This window comes from Ochotona princeps, chromosome 22, assembly GCF_030435755.1.
Source record: "Ochotona princeps isolate mOchPri1 chromosome 22, mOchPri1.hap1, whole genome shotgun sequence".
Classification (NCBI taxonomy): Eukaryota; Metazoa; Chordata; class Mammalia; order Lagomorpha; family Ochotonidae; genus Ochotona; species Ochotona princeps.
The window spans coordinates 17,387,555-17,405,807 of NC_080853.1; the positions used below are offsets into that span (position 1 = coordinate 17,387,555).

Sequence of the window (18,253 nt, forward strand, 5' to 3'; positions counted from 1 at the left end):
ATGTCCCTGTGGTTCTTGCCCGGCTGACCCAGCAGAGTAACCCGCCCTGAGATCCCTGTCAGCCTCAGCTCTGCCACTGGTGCCCTTGTTCCTTTTTGTTTCAGGAGTTTGGTGTGTGATGGTAAGAGAGGCTTACTGACTCGGCTGCTGCAGGTTATGAAGAAGGAGCCTGCTGAGTCGTCGTTCAGGTGTGTCTGAGGGCCAGGTGCCCGGCACTCTGCAGCAACAAGAGCAAGTGACTTGTGTGGCTAGTCCTGCTGGGGAGAGGTGGTCTGACTGCCCCCCAGCCCTGAGTTGACACAGTGGGTATGCAGGGACCCACAGCACAGCACATCAGGGCGTTGAGCTGGCACCTGCTGTATGGCTGCCCAGCAGCTGAGAGCGAGTGCCCTGGGCTGGTGGAGAGAACTGGGAGCACAGACCTCTTGGACATGGTGGGGCTGGGAGCTGGGCAGGAGCATCTCAGTGTTGACAGTGAGCTGTGCTGAGCCATGAAGGCTGTGGGCAGGAAGATGCCAGGCAGGGCCATTGTGAACACTAGTAAGGCTCCGTGCCCATGTCTGCCCTTGTCACCTTAGTGTGCCATGTCCAGATTCCAGACTCTGACCTCTAGGTCACGTGGTCTACACCAGCCCCTCTTTAGACCATCCTGCCATGTGTCATCTCAGGCTCAGCAGCTTCACTCGCATCCCCCCCCCACCATCAGTGCATGTCCTCCTGTTCTCAGGTGGGACCTGTTGTAGCCCTTTGATCCTAGATGCCGCCTTCTGTGTGCCTCACACCCTTCCAGGCTCCAGCAGAGAAGTGTGTCCCACTGCTTTTGTCAGTTCCGTGGAGAGGGGGCTTTTCTGCTCACTGCAAATCCCCAAGGCTTGTGTGACCCAGTGGATGGAGGGAGCAAACAGCTCCCAGCCCTGAGGGAGTTGCACACAAGCCAGAAGAGGGCAGCCTTGGCTTCTTGGGACAGAAGTCGATGTTTGGGTCGCAGGTTTTGGCAAGCACGGGCAGTGGAGAGCTTCCTCCGAGGGACAACCTCCTATGCCGACCAGATGTTCCTGCTGAAGCGAGGCCTTCTGGAGGTATGGCCTGCTCAGGAGCAGGGATATGGCCAGCCCTTCTCCCCGCTGCCCTGTGCTTTGCTCTTCTGAGTCCCAAGCAGCTCCTGGGAGTGGCCCAGTCTTGGGTGCTGCAGATGCTGCTGCCTGTTGCCCATTGCCCTGGGGCTTGCTCCAGGTTCTGACCATGCATTCCTGTGAGTGCTTGAGGAAGGACCCCTGCTGCAGGTCAAGGCCTGGCAAGGGCTTTTGACCCAGAGGATAATTTGATCCTAACTGAAAGTACATTTCCTTTATTGACTAATGCCCATCAGAAAAGCTAAATTTTATGAAACAGGAAGGCGAAATAATGTTTTTAAAAGATATGGACAAGAAACTGATTCGTGGATTTTGTAAAAATCCATATGGGAAATAATTAATCCAAATGAGTTTGACTGTAAGAACATGAAAGTGGAAAATTTAAATCATTCTAACTGTAATAGAAACACTTAAATCAAGGACATAAAAATTGGCTTAGCTCCTGATAAAAGTTCGTGGCTTTTGGCATAATTTTTAAATGGGATTCATTAACATGAAGACAACAGTGGGGTCAGAATGCCCTGTGCCCCCTGTGCTGTCCTTCATGGCTTGGGTGTCTCCAGTGCTAGGGCAGAGGCCTTATCTGAGCTGGGGTGAGTGGGGGCCACCTGAGGGAGCCACTCCCTGTGGGCTAGGAGCGTCTGCTCTCCCTGAGCTGGAGCCAGCATGCGAGGCCAGGAAGCGAGGCGAGGCTCCAGACTGGATGCTTGCTCAGATCAGATGTGGGTGTGAGCCCCGTGCCGGTCCCTGTGGGAGGCAGACAGGAGGCAGCCCCATTCACAGCCTCACCCTGTGCCCTTGTCACGCACAGCATATCCTGTACTGCATTGTGGATAGTGAGTGCAAGTCACGGGATGTACTGCAGAGCTACTTTGACCTCCTGGGGGAACTGATGAAGTTTAACGTTGACGCCTTCAAGAGATTCAATAAATACATCAACACTGATGCAAAGGTAAGGCTGGCCCAGGCTCTGTGGGGTGTTAGATTGGATGTTTCCCTGGGGCTGGCTCTGCCAGTCCAGGTTGCAGAATGCAGGGGACACCAGGGCCGTCTTCAGATAATATTCACAGGCAGCTGCACTTGGGGCAGCATACTCAACCCTGGGTTCATGGGGCTGAGAGCCGGGCTGCTTGAGTGCAGGGAGGGGGTTGGGCAGTGGGGACACAGTACAGTGGGTGCGCCTGATGGAGCCCCAGGGGAAGGAGGGACCAGACCTGGTGTGATAGACCCCTCTCAGAGCAGCTGAAATAAAGATCTGAAATGTCCAGCAGCCTTCCCTGCAGAGCCCGGACAGCGTCTGAGCTCCTGCGATGGCCCTGGCAGGGACTGCCCTCGGGGGCCATGGCCACCTCTGGCCTGCAGCCCTGGGCCCCACGAGCCCCGGCCCTGTGCAGTTCCAGGTCTTCCTGAAGCAGATCAACAGTTCCCTGGTGGACTCCAACATGCTGGTGCGCTGTGTCACTCTGTCACTGGACCGATTTGAAAACCAGGTGGACATGAAAGGTAAAAAGGCTGCGACACTGAGGCCTGTGGGCTGCTGTTCCCACATGTGAGGCAGCACTGGCCTCCAGCAAGGAGACAGGGTGACTGCGGTGGTGGTACCACACTGTGGCTGGTGGCAGGGTAGCAGCTCCCTGGCCAATTGGCCTTTGCTGTGGTTTGCATTCCTTGTAGTGGCACATCCGCACTTCGGGAAAGGAAAGAAGTAAACCAACACAGCCACTTTGCCCTGCAGGCTGGGGTTGCCTGCGAGTTGGGGTTCTCACTGTCCCCACACTGTCGGGTCACAGGTCAGGGGACGGAGTCTTCCTGGTGTCTCATGCACACAGACGTGTTTCTGTCTAGGGGAGGGTCTGTGGCCATCCCAGCACATTCTCAGTGTTACTCTTCCTCCCTAAAAAAGGACACTGGTGTCTCACTCACCATCATTGATGGCAGCATATCATTTGGGAATTGAGGTGTTTGCCTTTTTCTGCTCCAAAGGTCTAATTCAGGGGACCAACCCCACGGATCCCCATGCAGTCCCCTGTGCATGTCACAGGCCTGTGCCCCCTGCGACCCCAGCAGTTGGCGCTCACACTGACAGCAGTGAGAGGTCCATCCAATTAGGAGCTCTGGAAAGCAAGTCCCACTGGCTGTCACTGGTTTATTACTAGTTTGTTTATTTGAAATGAGCAGATTTCACATCTTGGAGACTTAGAAGCACAGGTGTTTTCTTAATGCCACTAATTCAGTATCAGGAAGGACCTGTGTCACGCTGTGGGGGGGTGAGGGAGCAGTGGCGCTCCAGGGCGTGGTCTGCAGGATGGAGAGGGCCCCAGCAGGGCTGGAAGGGCAGCCTGCTTTGCCACGTGGTTGCAGAGTGAGGGCCTCCCAGCAGGGCACAGCCAGAGGCAGGCTGCTCACTGCTCTGCACCCTCCACAGTGGCCGAGGTCCTGTCCGAATGCCGCCTGCTCGCCTACATATCCCAGGTGCCCACGCAGATGTCGTTCCTCTTCCGCCTCATCAACATCATCCATGTGCAGACGCTGACCCAGGTGAGGCCAGACAAGCCACAGTAGAGGATGGTCACTCGGAAGCCATTTCCTCTGCCCAGAATCCCAGAGCTGCCCCCACTGAGGCATTGGTCTCCTTAGGCCTGTCAGGCTGGGGCCCAAGGAGAGGTGGTGCTGTGCTCTGATGCCCAGTCTGGTGCGCCTCCCACTCAGTGGCTGTGCCACCCTCACTTCTCTGAGCATCACAGCCCGCCATCCTAAGATGGACTGTCTCAGGTAGCAAGCCTGTTTGCTCACCTCACAAGCACCTTTTAGGGCTGGCACTGGGTTCGGTGGGGTAGAGGGGCTGTGAGCAGGTGGACCCTTCTGAGTGAGCCTGCCAGTGTGAGCTGAATGAAGGCCACGCAGTGGGATGGCTGTCCCAGCCCATGCACACAGCCTGTCTTAAGCAAGATCCCACAGCACGCAAGGTTCTGTCAGCGTTGGGGTGCTGGATCCTGTCCGCAGAGCAGTGTGTGCAGGGCCAGGGCCTCGAGTGGCCCTGCTTTCTGCGCTGTGGCTGCCCAGGCTCCCGGAGGATCCCTGACCTGGCTGGCCCTTGGCCTCGCAGGAGAACGTCAGCTGCCTCAACACCAGTCTGGTGATCCTGATGCTGGCGCGGCGGAAAGAGCGGCTGCCCCTGTACCTGCGGCTGCTGCAGCGCATGGAGCACAGCAAGAAGTACCCCGGCTTCCTGCTCAACAACTTCCACAACCTGCTGCGCTTCTGGCAGCAGCACTACCTACACAAGGACAAGGACAGCACCTGCCTGGAGAACGTGAGTGCCTCTCCCCAGCCAGGGCAGGCCACGGGTGGGCTACGTGCATGCGGGACCCCAGGCCCCTTACCGCGGCCTTCCCCAGGGGAGCCAGGCTCCCCTCACAACCCACTCTCTCTGCTCAGAGCTCCTGCATCAGCTTCTCCTACTGGAAGGAGACCGTGTCCATCCTGTTGAATCCGGATCGCCAGTCCCCCTCTGCCCTCGTCAGCTACATTGAGGAGCCCTACATGGATATAGATAGGGACTTCACTGAGGAGTGACCTTGGACCAGGCCTCGGGAGGCTGTCGAGCCCTGGCCAGTGTGGGTGAGCGTGGGTACACCTGCCCCACGCCTTGCCCTGCTCCCGTCCCTCCCTGCCTGCCTGCCCCAGGTCTGAGGGCCAAGTGTGGTGGGAAGGGACATCTGGAGGCTCTGGGCCTGAGGCCCCAGGTCATTGGGGAGCTCCGGTTCCCTCAAGGGCATGAGCCCATGCTCCCCACATGGTCCTGACCCCTTCCCCCCAAGAGATAAGGACTTCTAAGAAAACAGCCCTGTCAGAGGAGCTGTCTATCTCTGGCTGTCAGGGCTGGAGGGACGGGGCCGGTCTCCCCAGCCCTGGCCTCCTGGCCCAGACAGAAAAGCTTCTGAGCCCCGGGCAGGGGTGCGGACGCAGAGGACACTGCGCTCCCCAGTCAGCCCTGCCCTCCCTTAGCTCCTCGGGTTCTGTTTGCTCCTTGGCCGCTGTGTTTATCCTATGGGGTCCCCAGAAGTGGGGGCCTAGGGTGGCTGTGCCTGTCCCACCCCTGCCCAGACAAAGGAGCTGGGCTGGGAACCCACCCTCAGCCCCTCCTTGTGTTGCCAATTTATTAATAGCAAATAAACCAATCAAATGGAGACTATTAAAGAAGTTTATTTTAAGTGACTGCTGTGGATCTGCCTTTTGTCCGTGCGGTGATGTGTTCCCCTCTCCCCAGGGTGAGACAAGGTTGCAGTGACGGTCACTCCTTGTGCTAAGGGGAGAAGTAGGGCTCAGGGCACACACCACAGAGCTCCCTCCACATGCCTTCACACTGGGACCCCCCTCACCTTGGGCCCCAGCGCGTCCCGTGTCCGTGCCCGCAGTTTATTGGCCTGAGTCTCTGCCATGTCTGCCCGCTCCTCTGCGTCATCCAGCTCGTGCTGGGCCTTACGGTACTTGGCCAGGTTGGTGCTAGCCTGCTGCTCCTGGGGGCACACACACCCTTGGTTCCCCTTTGGTCACTCTGGTCCCTGCACCCCAGTCCCCTAGCACCCTCGGTCCCTGCTGCTCAGCAGACCCCAAGACAGGAACAAAACTCCTTTGGGGGCTGTCCGCTGCCTAATCTGGTTGGAGCCGCTGGGAACTTAATTCCACTGGACAGTGGGGTCAGTGGGCTGGGAATGATGGAGCTGCCACCCTGAAGGGCAGCCAGCTGCCTGAGCAGCCTGGGGTATCAGCCACCCAAACCCCAGGACACTCACCGCCTCCTCAAACTGGCGTTTGTAGCTCTTGACCTTGCTCTGCAGCTTGTCCACCAGGTCCTGCATGCGAGCCAGGTTCTTCCTGTCCTCCTCAGTCTGGGCAGACAAGTGGGCCTCAGAGCTGCCTGACCTGGCCAGAGCCAGGGTCACCCCCAAGGCGGCCCCCACCACCCACCTGGTAGGCGAGCTCCTTGACGCGGCGCTCGTGTTTGCGCACTCCCTTGAGGGCCTCGGCGTGCTTCTTCTGCTCGGCATCGAGTTCCGCTTCCAGCTCTCTCACCTGCGGACAGCCAGGGGCTAGGCCTGCTGGTGGCACCTGGCCCGGGCCACCCGCCTGCCTGGGAAAGGCCTGCAGGCCCCACACACCTTGGCCTCTAGCTTCTGCACCTGCTTCTTCCCACCCCGAAGCGCGGCCTGCTCCGCCTCCTCCAGGCGAGCCTGCAGTTCCCGCACTGTCTGCTCCAGGGTCTTCTTCATCCGCTCCAGGTGGGCACTTGTGTCTTGCTCCTTCTTCAGCTCCTCAGCCATCATGGCCGCCTGCAGGGGGTGCAGGTGATGTGTTAGCAAGTGACCAGCCAGGAGAATGTCCCTTGGCCCTGCCCTGCCCTGCCCTGCCCCATCCCGGCCTCACGTCGGTGATGGCCTTCTTGGCCTTCTCCTCCGCCTCCCGCCTCTCCTGGGCGGCCTCCTCCACCTCCCCGCTCAGCTGTGCCAAATCAGCCTCCAGTTTCTTCTTCTGGCTCAGCAAGCCTGTGTTCTGGGGGGAAGCAGAGTGTCACGGCCAGCCAGCAGGCCCCCAAGCCCCGCCAGCAGGCCTGGCTCTACCTGCGAGTGCAGGAGGTTCAGACGCTCTGTGGCCTCCACCAGCTCCTGCTCAGCCAGCCGCCGGCTGCGCTCCCCCTGCTCCAGGGTGGCCCGCAGCTCCTCCAGCTCGGCGGCCAGCAGTGCAGCCCGGCGCTCCAGGGCCTGCCCCTGTTCACGCAGCTCGGCAGCCAGCCGCTGTTCCTCGTCCCGCCCGGCCTGCTCCTCCTTGAGCTGGGCCTGCAGCAGCCGCGTGGCTGCCTGGGCCTCTGAGGTTTGGCGGTTAGCATGGCCTAGCTGCAGCTCCAGGTCATTGAGGTCGCCCTCCATCTTCTTCTTGAGGCGCAGTGCCTCGTTGCGGGCCCGGGTCTCTGCATCCAGGGAAGCCTGCAGGGACTCCACAGCCCGCTGGTGGTTGCGCCTGCAGGAGCACAGGGAAGAACAGACCCAGGTGCCACTGCCACCGCTGCCCCCAGTGCCTAAGCACTGGTAGAAATAGAACGAATGAACAATCCCACCCTGGTTTAAAGTCCCTCTTGACTGCTGCCCACGAGACCAAATTTCTGGATAGGGAGGCAGACACACACGCATGGCAACTCCAATGGAGTCAGGTCACCTCTACAATGGAGACAGCCCTGTCCACAGCAGGCCATGTCAGACCACCTGGGGCACTGGGCTTTGCTTGCTGTCCCTGCTCAGGAGGATGGGGCAGCGGCAGGATGGGCACACCTCAAATTAGCGCATTCCTCGTCCTTCTCTGCGAGCTTCCGGTCCACCTCGGCCTTGACCTGGGATAGCTCCAGCTGGATGCGCAGTGTCTTGGTCTCTTCCAGCTCCAGGGCCCCCTGGGGACAGAGGAGGCAGGAGAGGATGGGCTGGGTGCAGGGTCAGGCTTGGGAGGCCAGGGGAGCAGCCAGTCCACATTCACCCACCCAGTGGCCAGCCCCGGACCTCAGCCTCCTCCAGGGCCGCCTGGAGCTCACTCTTCTCCCCTTCTAGCGTCTTCTTGGTTTTCTCTAGTTCTTGGATGCTCTTCCCACTGAGGCTGACCTGGTCTGCGAGGTCACTGATCTCTTCTGTGGAGTGGACGGGGCACTGAGCAGCCTCCTCGCAGGGTCCCTTCACTCGTCCCTGCGGTGCACCCCGCCTAGCTCCTACCCTGTAGGTTCTTGTTCTCTCGCCTGAGCGTCTCCAGGGCGTCCAGCGCCTCCTCGTGGCTGTGCCGCAGCCGGAAGAGCTCGGTACCCAGGCTGCGGGCCTCCCTCTGCGCGGCCTCCAGCTCCCGCTGCGTCTCCTCCTCCTGCCGCCGCCGCTCCTCCAGTGCCCGCTCCAAGTGCCGCTGCTTCTTGTCCAGCGCAGCAGCAGCCGAGGTCGCCCGCTCCAGCTCCAGCGTCACGTCCTCCGACTCCGTCTGCAGCCGCAGCTTGGCTTTTTCCAGGGACGAGCACTTGGCGTTGGCGGCCTCCACGCCCTCCTCTGCCTCCTGCAGCCGCAGGGCCAGCTTCTTCCTAAGCCACAGGCACAGACAGGATGAAAGCTGGGCAGGCAAGAGGCAGTGACCTTGCCGGGCAGTGGCCTGGCCCGCCAGCCGCTCACTTGGCCTCCTCCAGCTCCTCCGTCCTTTGGATGGCGTCGGCTTCGTACTTGCTCCTCCACTGGGCCACCTCAGCGTTGGCCTTTGACAGCAGCCGCTGCAGCTCAGCCTGGGCCTCAGCCTCCTCCTCGTGCTGCTCCCGCAGGAGGTCGCAGTCGTGCCGCAGAGCCTGCACCGCGTGGGCCAGTGCGCTCTTGGCCTGAGGGGATACTGGAGGCTCAACAGTAGCCCGGGCTGGTGGCTGTGGCACCCAACACTCCTCGGCCACAGTTCCAGCCCACCTTGCTCTCTTCCTCCAGCTGCCTCCGCAGCTCCTCCAGGCTCTGGGCCGCCGAGGCCTTCCCCCGGCTCAGCTGGCTGATCAGAGACTCCTTCTCCTCCAGGAGGCGGCTCAGCTCCCCTGTGGGCCAAGGGGAGATGGGCGAGCAGGCGGGTCAGGACTGACAGGCAGCACCACAGCCCCACCTGGTGTGGCCCAGCCAACCCGCAGGCCTCACCACTCTCGGTCTGCAGCCGCCCACGCTGCGTGCTTGCGTCTGCCAGCTGCCGCTGCAGCTCCTCCACCTTGATCTTGGCCTCACTCAGCTGGTCCTCATAGGTCCGGCACAGCTTCTCCGCACTGGCCTGGGAACCAGAGTCAGGCGTCAGGGTCTGGGAGCAGGAACTACGAGGCCCTGGGCAATCCCACAACCAAAGGGGGAGGTCATAGCCCCAAGCTCAGGGTCAAGGAGTCCACTGCTGGGCTCCTGGCTCAACAACCATGTCAGATCTGAGAGGACGGGGTCAATCCCAAGGCTTGGGGTCAGGGAAGCATTAGGTTACTGGACCATGGTGAGAGGTCAGCTGCCAGGATGAGATGGCACAAAGTTCAGGCAGGGGTGAAGGTTGAGTGCTGCGGTTCAGCAGGGCATGGGCAGGACAATCAACAGGTCAGTTCAGCAGTCAAGTTGACCTCAACTACAGTCGGGGCAGAGGTCTGACGTTAGGTCAGAAAGAGCCAGGGAACAGGGCTGGGAGGTGGCTGGCGGTGAGGTGCCAGGCTGATGGGCCAGGTAGGTAAAGGGTCCAATCTAGTGCAAGCTCAGGGATTGGCTCGGAGTGCCCGGGGGTCAGAAGCAGGCCAGCTGCTGGGCTAAGAACTGGCTCAGGGTCGGGCTGAGACCTTGCCTCGGGCCAGCGTCTCCACACTGGCCCCCAAGTCATCCACCTCCATGCGCAGCTCACTCTTCTCCTTTTCCAGCTTCTGCCGCACCCGCTGCAGACTGTCCACCTGCTCGCCCAGCTCGGCTGAGCTGTCGGCCTGCTTGCGCCGTAGGGCGGCCACCGTGGCCTCATGCCGCAGCGCCGCCTCTTCCAGCTCCCGCCGCAGCCGCCCCAGCTCGGCCTCGCGCTTACGGCAGTCCTCCCGCTGCCCAGCCGACGCACCACCCGCCTCCTCCAGCCGCTCACTCAGCTCTTCCAGCTCCCGGGCAGCCTCGGCCCGCTGCTTCTCCACGCGGGCCCGGGCCGCCCGCTCAGCCTCCAGCTCCTCCTCCAGCTCCTCGGCCCGCGCCTGAGGGGAGCAGATACCAGAGGCTGCCAGGCACCTCTGCAGCACCTGGCCCCCACCTCCCAGCCGGACCCCCCACACACCTGCAGCTCCTTGATCTTCTTCTGCAGCTGGGCCCCCACGAGCTGCTCGTCTTCCACCCGCAGGTTCAGCTGGCTCAGCTCCGAGTCCTTCCTGGGAGCACCAAGCAGAGCGAGCCAGCCGGTCCTGTCATTGCACCCACACGCAGACCCCTGGGGCCTCCAGCATGCCCTCCACCCCCAGCCCTGACCTGGGGAGTGTAGCACCACACCTCTCAACACCGCCTAGCCCTGCAGAGGCAGCGAGCCCCCAAGGCCAGGAGGCCCAGGCCTCCCCAGCCCACCCTTACTTCTTGAGCTTCTCCTCCAGCTGCTGCTTGTCCTCAGCCGCGTCCGTCACGGACTCCTGCGTGAGCTTCAAGTCGCCCTCAAGCTTGCGCTTGGCCCGCTCCGTGTCCAAACGCAGCTTCTTCTCCTGCTCCAGGGAGCACTCCAGCTGCGGGCAGGCGGGACTCAGCCAGGGCAGACGGGCTGCCAGCTCCCTGCCCACTCCCAGCCCAGGCCGGCAACTCACATCCTCCACCTGCTGCTCTAGGCGGAGCTTGGCCTTGGCCAGCACGCTCACACGGTCCTCCTCGGCCTGCAGGTCCCCCAGGGCCTGCTGGTGCGCCTCCTGCAGCGCCTTCTTCTCTTTGGTCAGCCGGGCCACCGACTCATCCAGCGTAGCCATCTCCTCTGTCAGGTTCTTCACCTACGCCAGGGCCAGGGGCAGCATGGGGACCTGCCTCCTGCTCCAGCAGTCCCCCATGCCAGGCCAAGCAATCCCCTTCCAGCTGTAGGGCTGGGGCAGGTGACCTTTCTGTAAGGCCTGCTGGTCCAGCCCTAGGGGTGACAGCCACTCCTCAGGCTATGTGAGGGCACAGTGGGCAAAGGCTCACGGCACCAAGCCGTGACACATAGCGGTCACCAGCATCAGCTACCAAGCAGGGCAGCTGCAGGGTTCCAGGAAAGCCACTTCCTCTCCCATGGGAGCCTGAACCAGCCATGCACTGCCCCTAGACACACTTCTCCCTGGATAATGGAACCAGTGCTGCTGGGGCCTCCAGGACAGAGGGGTAGGCAGTTGAGGGTGAACAATGCGTGCCAGCCTTACTGGCACCTGCTCAGGCCAGGCCTGTGTAGTCACTGTTGATGCGGGAAGAGCACAGCAAGGCCCGCACCTTGTTCTCCGTGGCCTGCTTCTCCTTCTCGGCCTTGGCCAGCGTCAGCTCCAGGTCATCGATGTCCTTCTTGAGCTCCGTGCACTCATCTTCCAGCTTGCGCCGGCGGGTGGCCAGCTCAGCATTCACCTCCTCCTCGTCCTCCAGCCGCTCGCTCAGCTCCTTCACCTTTGCCTCGAGCTGCACCTTGGATTTGATCAGCAGGTGGCAGCGCTCCTCAGCATCAGCCAGGTTGTCCTGCTCCTGCAGGGGACAGATGGCAGCTGGCCCGGCTGGTGGGAGTGGGCGGGTGAAGGCTGGGGGAGAGGGATACCAGGGCAGAAACCGCATCATTAAGAAGGGGACACTAGATAGGCTGGGGCCTCTCAGCAAGAACCCCCCACCCTCCCCAACCTGCCTGCGCTGCTGGCCCGGGCTGAGGTGGGCAGAGGAGCCACAGGACCTGTTGGCTGTGAGGGGTTCCTGCGTCCCATCTCCTCACTACCCAGGTACCTGCCCTGGGGAGCCAGTTTGCAGCCACAGGCTGTCTTCCCCTGAAGCAGCACCTGTGCCTGTTAGGCACATGGAAGCTTCATGGTCTCTGGGAGACCCTCAGTGCCAGCCCTTGGGCTAGGGCTCCATGTCCTGCCCCCTGGGGCTCTCACAGGCCTTGGAGTGGCTTAGGCAGCTGGTGCCCACCCAGGCGCATAACGTGGGCCTGACCACTCAGAGCAGCCTGGCGTTGTCGGGCACCGGGTCACTGACCGCCTGCAGCTGCAGGGCCAGGTCATTCTTCTCCTGTGTGACGCTGACATGTGTCTCCTCCAGCTCCTGACGCTTGGCCTCAGCCGCTGCCAGTGCCCCCCGCAGCCCCCGCAGCTCGGCCCGCAGCGCTGCCAGCTCCTCCTCGGCCTGGGCTGAGCGCAGCAGTGGCTTCATCTTGAAGAAGAGCTTCATCCATGACCAGTTCTTGACGGCGTTGAAGGCACGGATGTTCCACTGGATGGTGAACAAGGCATCCCTGGGAAGGCACGGCCTGTGACATGAGCTCCGCGCTGCCCTCCGGGCTGAGTCCCTGCCTCCCACTGCATACCTGGCCCGTGCCATCCCACGTGGTCTCCCCGGGACCCCTGGCAGAAGCAGTGCCTCTAGAGGCAAGGTCAAAGGAAAGGCCTACAGACCTCCAGGGCGGGGGTGCCCAGGCAGGGCCTAGACTCTGAAGGGTAGCCATGTCCCCAGGCTTCAGGGTCAGACTGCCTGGGCACGTGGTAGCTGTCACAGGGGCCTACGTGGACACCTCTAGTGACCAGAGGCCACCCTGCGCAGGTCATGCCATTGCAACATCTTACCTGATGCCTGTCTCTCAGCTGGTGCAGCAGCTGCCCTCCTGGCCACCAATGGACTGGCCTGGGCTGGGAGGTGCTGTTCTCACCCCCACCAAGGCAGGGAGGAGGCAGGGCACAACGGACACCATCTGACCCCATGGCAGGATAGGGCAATTTGAACATGGCCCCCAAATTTCATGAGTTGGCAACTTGATCCCCAAAGCCACAGAGTAACGTTACTGACAGGGACCTGTCACAGGCAACTGCGCCAGAGGGAGCCGACTCACCTACATCTGGGCTAAGGGGCAGGTGGTGAGCAAGGCCAGCGGCCTCTCCCACCAGCCCGCTGCCAGGCCCTGACATGGCCTCACAGATGCCTGCGCACGCCTGGAGGGTCTGTCAGGTCTCTTACAGGAATAGGAAGTGGACTGAGACCCAGCCTGGGGTTCTGTGTGCTTGGCCAAGCTGCTCCCCAACCCCACACACACCTGCCTCCCAGAAGGCGCTGGTACTCTAGGCGCATGAGGCGGCCTCTGCTCCGGGCCTGCAGCAGCGTCAGCACCTTGGCCAGCCGCTGGTCACGGAGCTCCTCCAGGACCCCCAGCAGCCCCGCCTTGAAGAACACCTGAGGACAGAGCCAGGGCAGCTGGGTGTGAATCCCAGCCAGGACGACCCCCCACTTGGAGCCAACCAGGCCCACTGACCTTGGTGTGGCCAAACTGGTACTGTGTGTGGTCGATGTCCAGTGAGCCCAGCAGTTTTTCAGTGGCCTTCCTGCTGTCCACGAAGGTGTCGTCCGGGATGGCGCTGGGGTTCAGGATGCGGTACCTGAGGGGGCAGGAAGGCCTGGTGAGGGGGTTGCTGGTAGGGTGTCATGAGGCCGAGGACTGAGCATTGCCTGCTCGGAACCCCTGCTGGGTGGATAATTACATTCAGCTCATTTGGAAGAGGCTGTACTTTGTACAAAAGGAATGTGCTACTTTTGTTTTTTAGACACAAAATAATACAAAGAAGGTGACCTGCTGTCCAGTGCCCCAACTGAAGAGACACTTGAGAGAGTTCCAGACCCAAGGAGCAGGGTTCCCCCAACATGCCCCCTCCCACCGCGCTGAATCACCAGGCCTGCCAGGCTGAATCTAAACTCATCCACCACCCACTCCAGCTGCTCAGGCCCTGCACCTGCAAGGCCCTCTGGTTTTTGCTTTCTCATTCTTGACCCACGACAAAGCCAGGCACACTGGTTCTACCACCAGTGTGACCCCAAGCCTGCTTGCTGGGACCCTCCCTGTCCTCTGTGCACAGGGCTCCAGGGCAGGTGCTTCCAGTCCCCCAGGCTGCAGCCACCACCCACAGTGGGAACAGGAGGCAGTGGCAGTAGGCAGCACTGCAGGAGGAGCTGGTGCTGGGCAAGGGGCCACCCACCGCTGCCGGAAGTCAGCATAGAGCAGCCTGTTGGGGAATCCCTGGCGGCAGATCCGGATTCCCTCGAGGACCCCATTACAGCGCAGCTGGTGCAGTACCAGGAAGGCATCCATGACACCTGCACGTGGGGGGCAGGGGTAAGGGAAAAGGCTGGAGATTGAGGCCCCAGCTTCCTAGTCCCAGCACTGCCCCCACTCAGCACTGCCCCTATTACCTGGAGTCTTGTTCTCATTGGGGACGATGCAGCGGACGAAGTGGGGCTGCGTGGCCCTCAGGTTGGTCATGAGCTTGTTGAGGTTCTCCTGGGAGCAGGGAGAGGGGGAGCAGGCAGAGGAGCAGAGAACCGGGATTGGCTGCCGCTGTGGCACAGGAAGGCCGCTAGGGACTGGAGAGGCCTCTGGGAGCCCGTGCTCCTGTGCCCTGTGCCCTGGGACTCTGTGCCCACTCCCATCGATACCACCACCCAGGTCTGCCCCCCTAGGTCCCACCCTCTGCCCCAGCGGCATGGGGACGGGAGGCAGCACAGACTTGCTGTGATGTTCACGCGGACAGGAATTAAACATCACTGCAAGTCTTAACAGCCGCCCGCCCAGGGTGCAGGGGACAGGCCCAGGGGAGTGGAGGGGAGGGAAGGGGAGGCCCAGGCAGGGCCCGCACAGGCCTCACCTTGTGCAGCTGGGACACTGTCTGGAACGAGGCTGCCTTCTTGCGTTTCTCTTTCACCCCAGACTTGGGGGGCTCGGCTGGAGAGACACAGGTCAGTCACTCCCAGGCATGCCACCCTGTGAGCCACATGCCATGGCGCTCCCAATCCGTGTACTTACTGGAGCAGGAGCCTGTATAGTTCTCGTAGAGAGCAGCCAGGAGCTTATTCTGGGACTTCTGGAAAATGGGGACCACTGTCTCATTCAAGGGGTCCTTATTCTTCTCTAGCCAACCCACAATGCTGTACGGCACCTGGCAGACAGGGCAGGAGCTCAGCCACCGCCAGCCGGGCAGTCGGGGCACACTGGGGCAGGGCACAGACAAGGCTGGCTGGGCCATGACCAGCACCTACCACGCCAGCATAGTGGACCACCTCGAAGTGAGCCTGGTACTTGCGCTTCTTGTCAGGCCGAGGCTGTTGGAAATTGGGTGATTTCCCGGCGTGGTTGTCGTACAGCTTGGCCCGGAAGCTTGCGTCGGAGGCCTTGGGGAACATGCACTCCTCCTCCAGGATGGACAGGATGCCCAGTGGCTACAGAAAGGAGAATGAATGAGTTCAGACCTGCTCACAGTAATCCTGAATCAAAGGGGGGAGGAATTCTAGGGTTCCAGCTCCTCTGCTCAACATGCAGCCCCGAGCTATCCCTGCAACTGTGGACTGTGCAACCCACACTGCTGTCGCCAGGCCTGCTCTCCCCTCCTGAGCCTTTGGTAAGTGCTCTCATGATCATAGTATGAGATAAGATTTAAGTAAAAAGTCCCTGGGCTCCCACTGTGGCTTCCTCACCAAGCCTGTCTCATACTCTGTATGATGGGGCAGTGAGCATGCCCAGTGCTGCCATCTTGTAATAGCAACGCACTGCACTGCCCACCCACACGCCCAGCAGGACAGAAAGCACCTGCCTATGTCCCCCAGTGGAAAGGTGACCAGGAAATGGAGGCACCGCAGTGAACTCCAGGGCCACGGGCTATGGCAGGATCAGGGAAATGTTCCTTTCTCTTCCTATGGTTCAGATTTTCTTTCTCCTTTGCACAGTGGGGAGCTACACAAAACCCCCTGCCCTGCCCTGCCCACAGGCCAGTCCTGAGGCTCCCGCGTGACTGTGGCTGCAGGCTGCACCACTGCATGTGTGCACCATTCACAGTGTACAAACATGCACACCCATGCATGCATGAGCACACAGTGGCTCCAGATCACGCTGCATGATTCTTCCCCTCCTCACGGCCACCTGGCCCCCACCCCCACCTTCTCAATGAGGTCGATGCAGGGCTGCAGGTCAAGGCCAAAGTCGATGAAGACCCAGTCGATGCCCTCCCGCTTGTACTCCTCCTGCTCCAGCACGAACATGTGCTGGTTGAAGAATTGCTGCAGCTTCTCATTGGTGAAGTTGATGCACAGCTGCTCAAAGCTGTTGAACTGCGAGGGAGGGGAGGCAGGGTGGCCCGCTAAGCAGGTTCATGCAGGTGGGACCCCGCAGGCCCACAGAGGGAGCAACAAGGGGGTGTGTACAAGTTTGTTCCACCGCCACCCACCAGAGGCCCACACTCACCTCAAATATCTCAAACCCAGCGATGTCCAGGACCCCAATGAAGAACTGCCGGGGCAGCTTTGTGTCCAGCGTCTGATTGATCCGAGACACCAGCCAGCGGAAGAGCCGGTCGTAGGTGGCCTTGGCCAGCGCCCCCACAGCAAACACCACCTGCAGGACCGGGAGGCTGGGCTGGCCTTTGATCAGAGAAACACCCTGCCTTTACTGTCCCCAGGAGGGTCTCGGCCTGCAGGCCACTCACCTGCTCCACACTTTGGCCCTTGGTCACGTACTCATTCCCCACCCGCACTCTTGGGTGCAGCAGGCCTTTGAGCAGATCACCGCTGCTCACTCCCATCAGGTACGCAGCCTTGTCAGCACCTGGTGGGACACATGGCAGGGAGGAGTTGATGAAAGAAGGACAAGGAGGCAAGCACGTGGGTAGGATGGGGGCTCTGATGCCTTAGGAATCAAGTTCAAGACCAGCATGGGCCATGAGGGTGGGGATTGAGGAATCAGAGCAGGCAAGGCTGAGGTCAAACATTGTGGACAAGAGGGAGGGGCTGGCGATCATGAACAAGACCCTGCAAACAGGCCAGGTCTGGGTCAAGTGCCCTCACTCTCTGTGCCGTCAGCCTCGGCTTGTTCTTCCCGCTGCTTCTGCTTGAACTTCATGTTGCCGAAGTGTAGGAGAGCGCCCACGATCTTATAGCAGGCGCACTTCTCCTCTACGCTGAAGCCCAGGATGTCCATGGCATGCTATGGGGCAAGGACAGCAGGTTCAGGGAAGTCTGAGGACCCACAGGAGCTGGACAGCAGGACCCCAGCCCAGCCCCCACCCAGCCACACACACATCTGTGGCAATGAGCTCCTCGCCATCATCCATGTTGTCCACGGTGGTAACGCCCTGGCTGCAGAAGTGGTAGTCATAGGGGTTCATGGAGAGCAGCAGTGTGTCTGTGGGCCCAGAAGGCACGTCAGGCAGGGGCTCCAGCCACTTTTCCTACCTGTCCCACAGTACTAGGGCACACGGCCAGCCCTCCTGGACCCCTGGAGTGTCTTGTCCCCACCCCTGTGCTCACAGCTTCTCTTGGTGGTATTCCAGGAAACAAGCCCCAGATCCCATGTCCCTGTCATCGCTGGCCTACTCCCCATGGCCACCTTCTGGCCAACCATCACCCCAGGGAGGGGGAACCAGGCTCTGGCCAGAGTGGACTCATGGGAAAGGGATCTAGGCCTGGTCAGTGACTAGCCCCCTGGCGCTCTCAGCACAGGACAGCTGGAGGAGCTGGCAGGGCCACGGAGCCCAGAGGCCTGCCCCTCAGCATGCCAGAGTCCCAGCGACAGGGACAGAATGGGTTCCAAGTTCCCAGAAAGCAGGGACATCCTGGTCCCAACTTTGACGGCTGGCCCTGGCCCTCACCCTGCAGCTCCGGCTTCTTCCCTGAGAGGATCTGGTAGTAGACATGGTAGCCACGCTCACCAGGCAGCTGGAAGATGACCCGTGACTTCTCCAGGAGATCTGGGGAGGAGGGGTCGCTACAGAGTGCACGCCCCCATGAAGGGTTGGGGCAGGATCTGTGTGTGTGCCCAGGCCAGTAAGGCCACAGCCCAACTCTCCATCAGGGCCCCTGCCACAGACCCAAGATGCACATCCCCTGATGTGCCTGCGTTTGTCTGCAGGACTTGACGCTGAATCCCAAGTGGGGAGCTGTCAGCTGTGCGTGGGGCCCTGGGAGGTGACAGCACCTGGAAACTTGCAGGGTGGGGTGACCTCTAGTGCAGACTTGTGGCCAAGGTCAGGGGCTTGGGTCAGGCCTGTCCTGTCCGGGGCTGGAGGACATGCCAGCATGGAGGTGAGGGTGCCATCCCAACAGCCTGATAGGCCAAACCAGGACCAAGAGTGGGCTGTGTGCCAGGACAGGACTTACTCAGAAAAATAGCAGAAAAACCCTTTGGGCAAAGAGGCTGGTAGAGACACCATGGCAGCCCACTGAGCTGGCCTGAGCTGGGCAGTGGCCAGAGTGCAGAGAAGGGCCCAGAGCAGCCAGGCCCAGGGCTGTCTTCACCCCTCCTGCTCCCCCGCTTCCCCCAGACTCACAGCTGTCAATGTCGGCAGAGGCCAGCTTCCCAGAGGGTCCGAAGTGAATGCGGATGAACTTGCCCTATGGGCAGAGGAG

The 18,253-nt window shown here is 61.1% G+C and overlaps 2 protein-coding genes across 8 annotated transcripts in view; one reads left to right on the plus strand and one right to left on the minus strand.

Moving 5' to 3' along the window:
* The window catches only part of TRPC4AP (transient receptor potential cation channel subfamily C member 4 associated protein), a 67,253-nt gene extending 61,902 nt beyond the window's left edge, over positions 1 to 5,351 (plus strand). For both annotated transcript variants that reach the window (XM_004585750.2, XM_004585751.2), the window contains exons 13-19: positions 105 to 188; positions 989 to 1,079; positions 1,945 to 2,085; positions 2,528 to 2,636; positions 3,559 to 3,671; positions 4,240 to 4,446; positions 4,572 to 5,351. In XM_004585750.2, coding sequence (XP_004585807.2) covers positions 105 to 188; positions 989 to 1,079; positions 1,945 to 2,085; positions 2,528 to 2,636; positions 3,559 to 3,671; positions 4,240 to 4,446; positions 4,572 to 4,709 — 883 coding nt within the window. In that variant the 3' untranslated portion in view covers positions 4,710 to 5,351. The remainder of the gene's footprint in view (positions 1 to 104; positions 189 to 988; positions 1,080 to 1,944; positions 2,086 to 2,527; positions 2,637 to 3,558; positions 3,672 to 4,239; positions 4,447 to 4,571) is intronic.
* The window catches only part of MYH7B (myosin heavy chain 7B), a 36,405-nt gene continuing 23,477 nt past the window's right edge, over positions 5,326 to 18,253 (minus strand). For 4 of the 6 annotated variants that reach the window (XM_058679449.1, XM_058679451.1, XM_058679453.1 and 1 more), the window contains 33 exons: positions 18,175 to 18,238; positions 17,497 to 17,595; positions 16,927 to 17,030; positions 16,694 to 16,832; positions 16,336 to 16,454; positions 16,095 to 16,244; positions 15,791 to 15,961; positions 14,897 to 15,076; positions 14,664 to 14,796; positions 14,506 to 14,582; positions 14,054 to 14,141; positions 13,840 to 13,957; positions 13,122 to 13,245; positions 12,906 to 13,042; positions 11,858 to 12,113; positions 11,114 to 11,356; positions 10,468 to 10,644; positions 10,244 to 10,389; positions 9,957 to 10,047; positions 9,487 to 9,876; positions 8,822 to 8,948; positions 8,606 to 8,724; positions 8,327 to 8,523; positions 7,889 to 8,238; positions 7,682 to 7,806; positions 7,460 to 7,575; positions 6,755 to 7,151; positions 6,561 to 6,686; positions 6,296 to 6,466; positions 6,105 to 6,209; positions 5,930 to 6,025; positions 5,507 to 5,653; positions 5,326 to 5,439 (listed from right to left, as the gene is read on the minus strand). In XM_058679449.1, the coding sequence (XP_058535432.1) occupies positions 5,428 to 5,439; positions 5,507 to 5,653; positions 5,930 to 6,025; positions 6,105 to 6,209; positions 6,296 to 6,466; positions 6,561 to 6,686; positions 6,755 to 7,151; positions 7,460 to 7,575; positions 7,682 to 7,806; positions 7,889 to 8,238; positions 8,327 to 8,523; positions 8,606 to 8,724; positions 8,822 to 8,948; positions 9,487 to 9,876; positions 9,957 to 10,047; positions 10,244 to 10,389; positions 10,468 to 10,644; positions 11,114 to 11,356; positions 11,858 to 12,113; positions 12,906 to 13,042; positions 13,122 to 13,245; positions 13,840 to 13,957; positions 14,054 to 14,141; positions 14,506 to 14,582; positions 14,664 to 14,796; positions 14,897 to 15,076; positions 15,791 to 15,961; positions 16,095 to 16,244; positions 16,336 to 16,454; positions 16,694 to 16,832; positions 16,927 to 17,030; positions 17,497 to 17,595; positions 18,175 to 18,238 (5,094 nt within the window). In that variant the 3' untranslated portion in view covers positions 5,326 to 5,427. The remainder of the gene's footprint in view (positions 5,440 to 5,506; positions 5,654 to 5,929; positions 6,026 to 6,104; positions 6,210 to 6,295; positions 6,467 to 6,560; positions 6,687 to 6,754; positions 7,152 to 7,459; positions 7,576 to 7,681; positions 7,807 to 7,888; positions 8,239 to 8,326; positions 8,524 to 8,605; positions 8,725 to 8,821; positions 8,949 to 9,486; positions 9,877 to 9,956; positions 10,048 to 10,243; positions 10,390 to 10,467; positions 10,645 to 11,113; positions 11,357 to 11,857; positions 12,114 to 12,905; positions 13,043 to 13,121; positions 13,246 to 13,839; positions 13,958 to 14,053; positions 14,142 to 14,505; positions 14,583 to 14,663; positions 14,797 to 14,896; positions 15,077 to 15,790; positions 15,962 to 16,094; positions 16,245 to 16,335; positions 16,455 to 16,693; positions 16,833 to 16,926; positions 17,031 to 17,496; positions 17,596 to 18,174; positions 18,239 to 18,253) is intronic. The other 2 variants (XM_058679450.1, XM_012927173.2) reach the window with 2 other exon arrangements.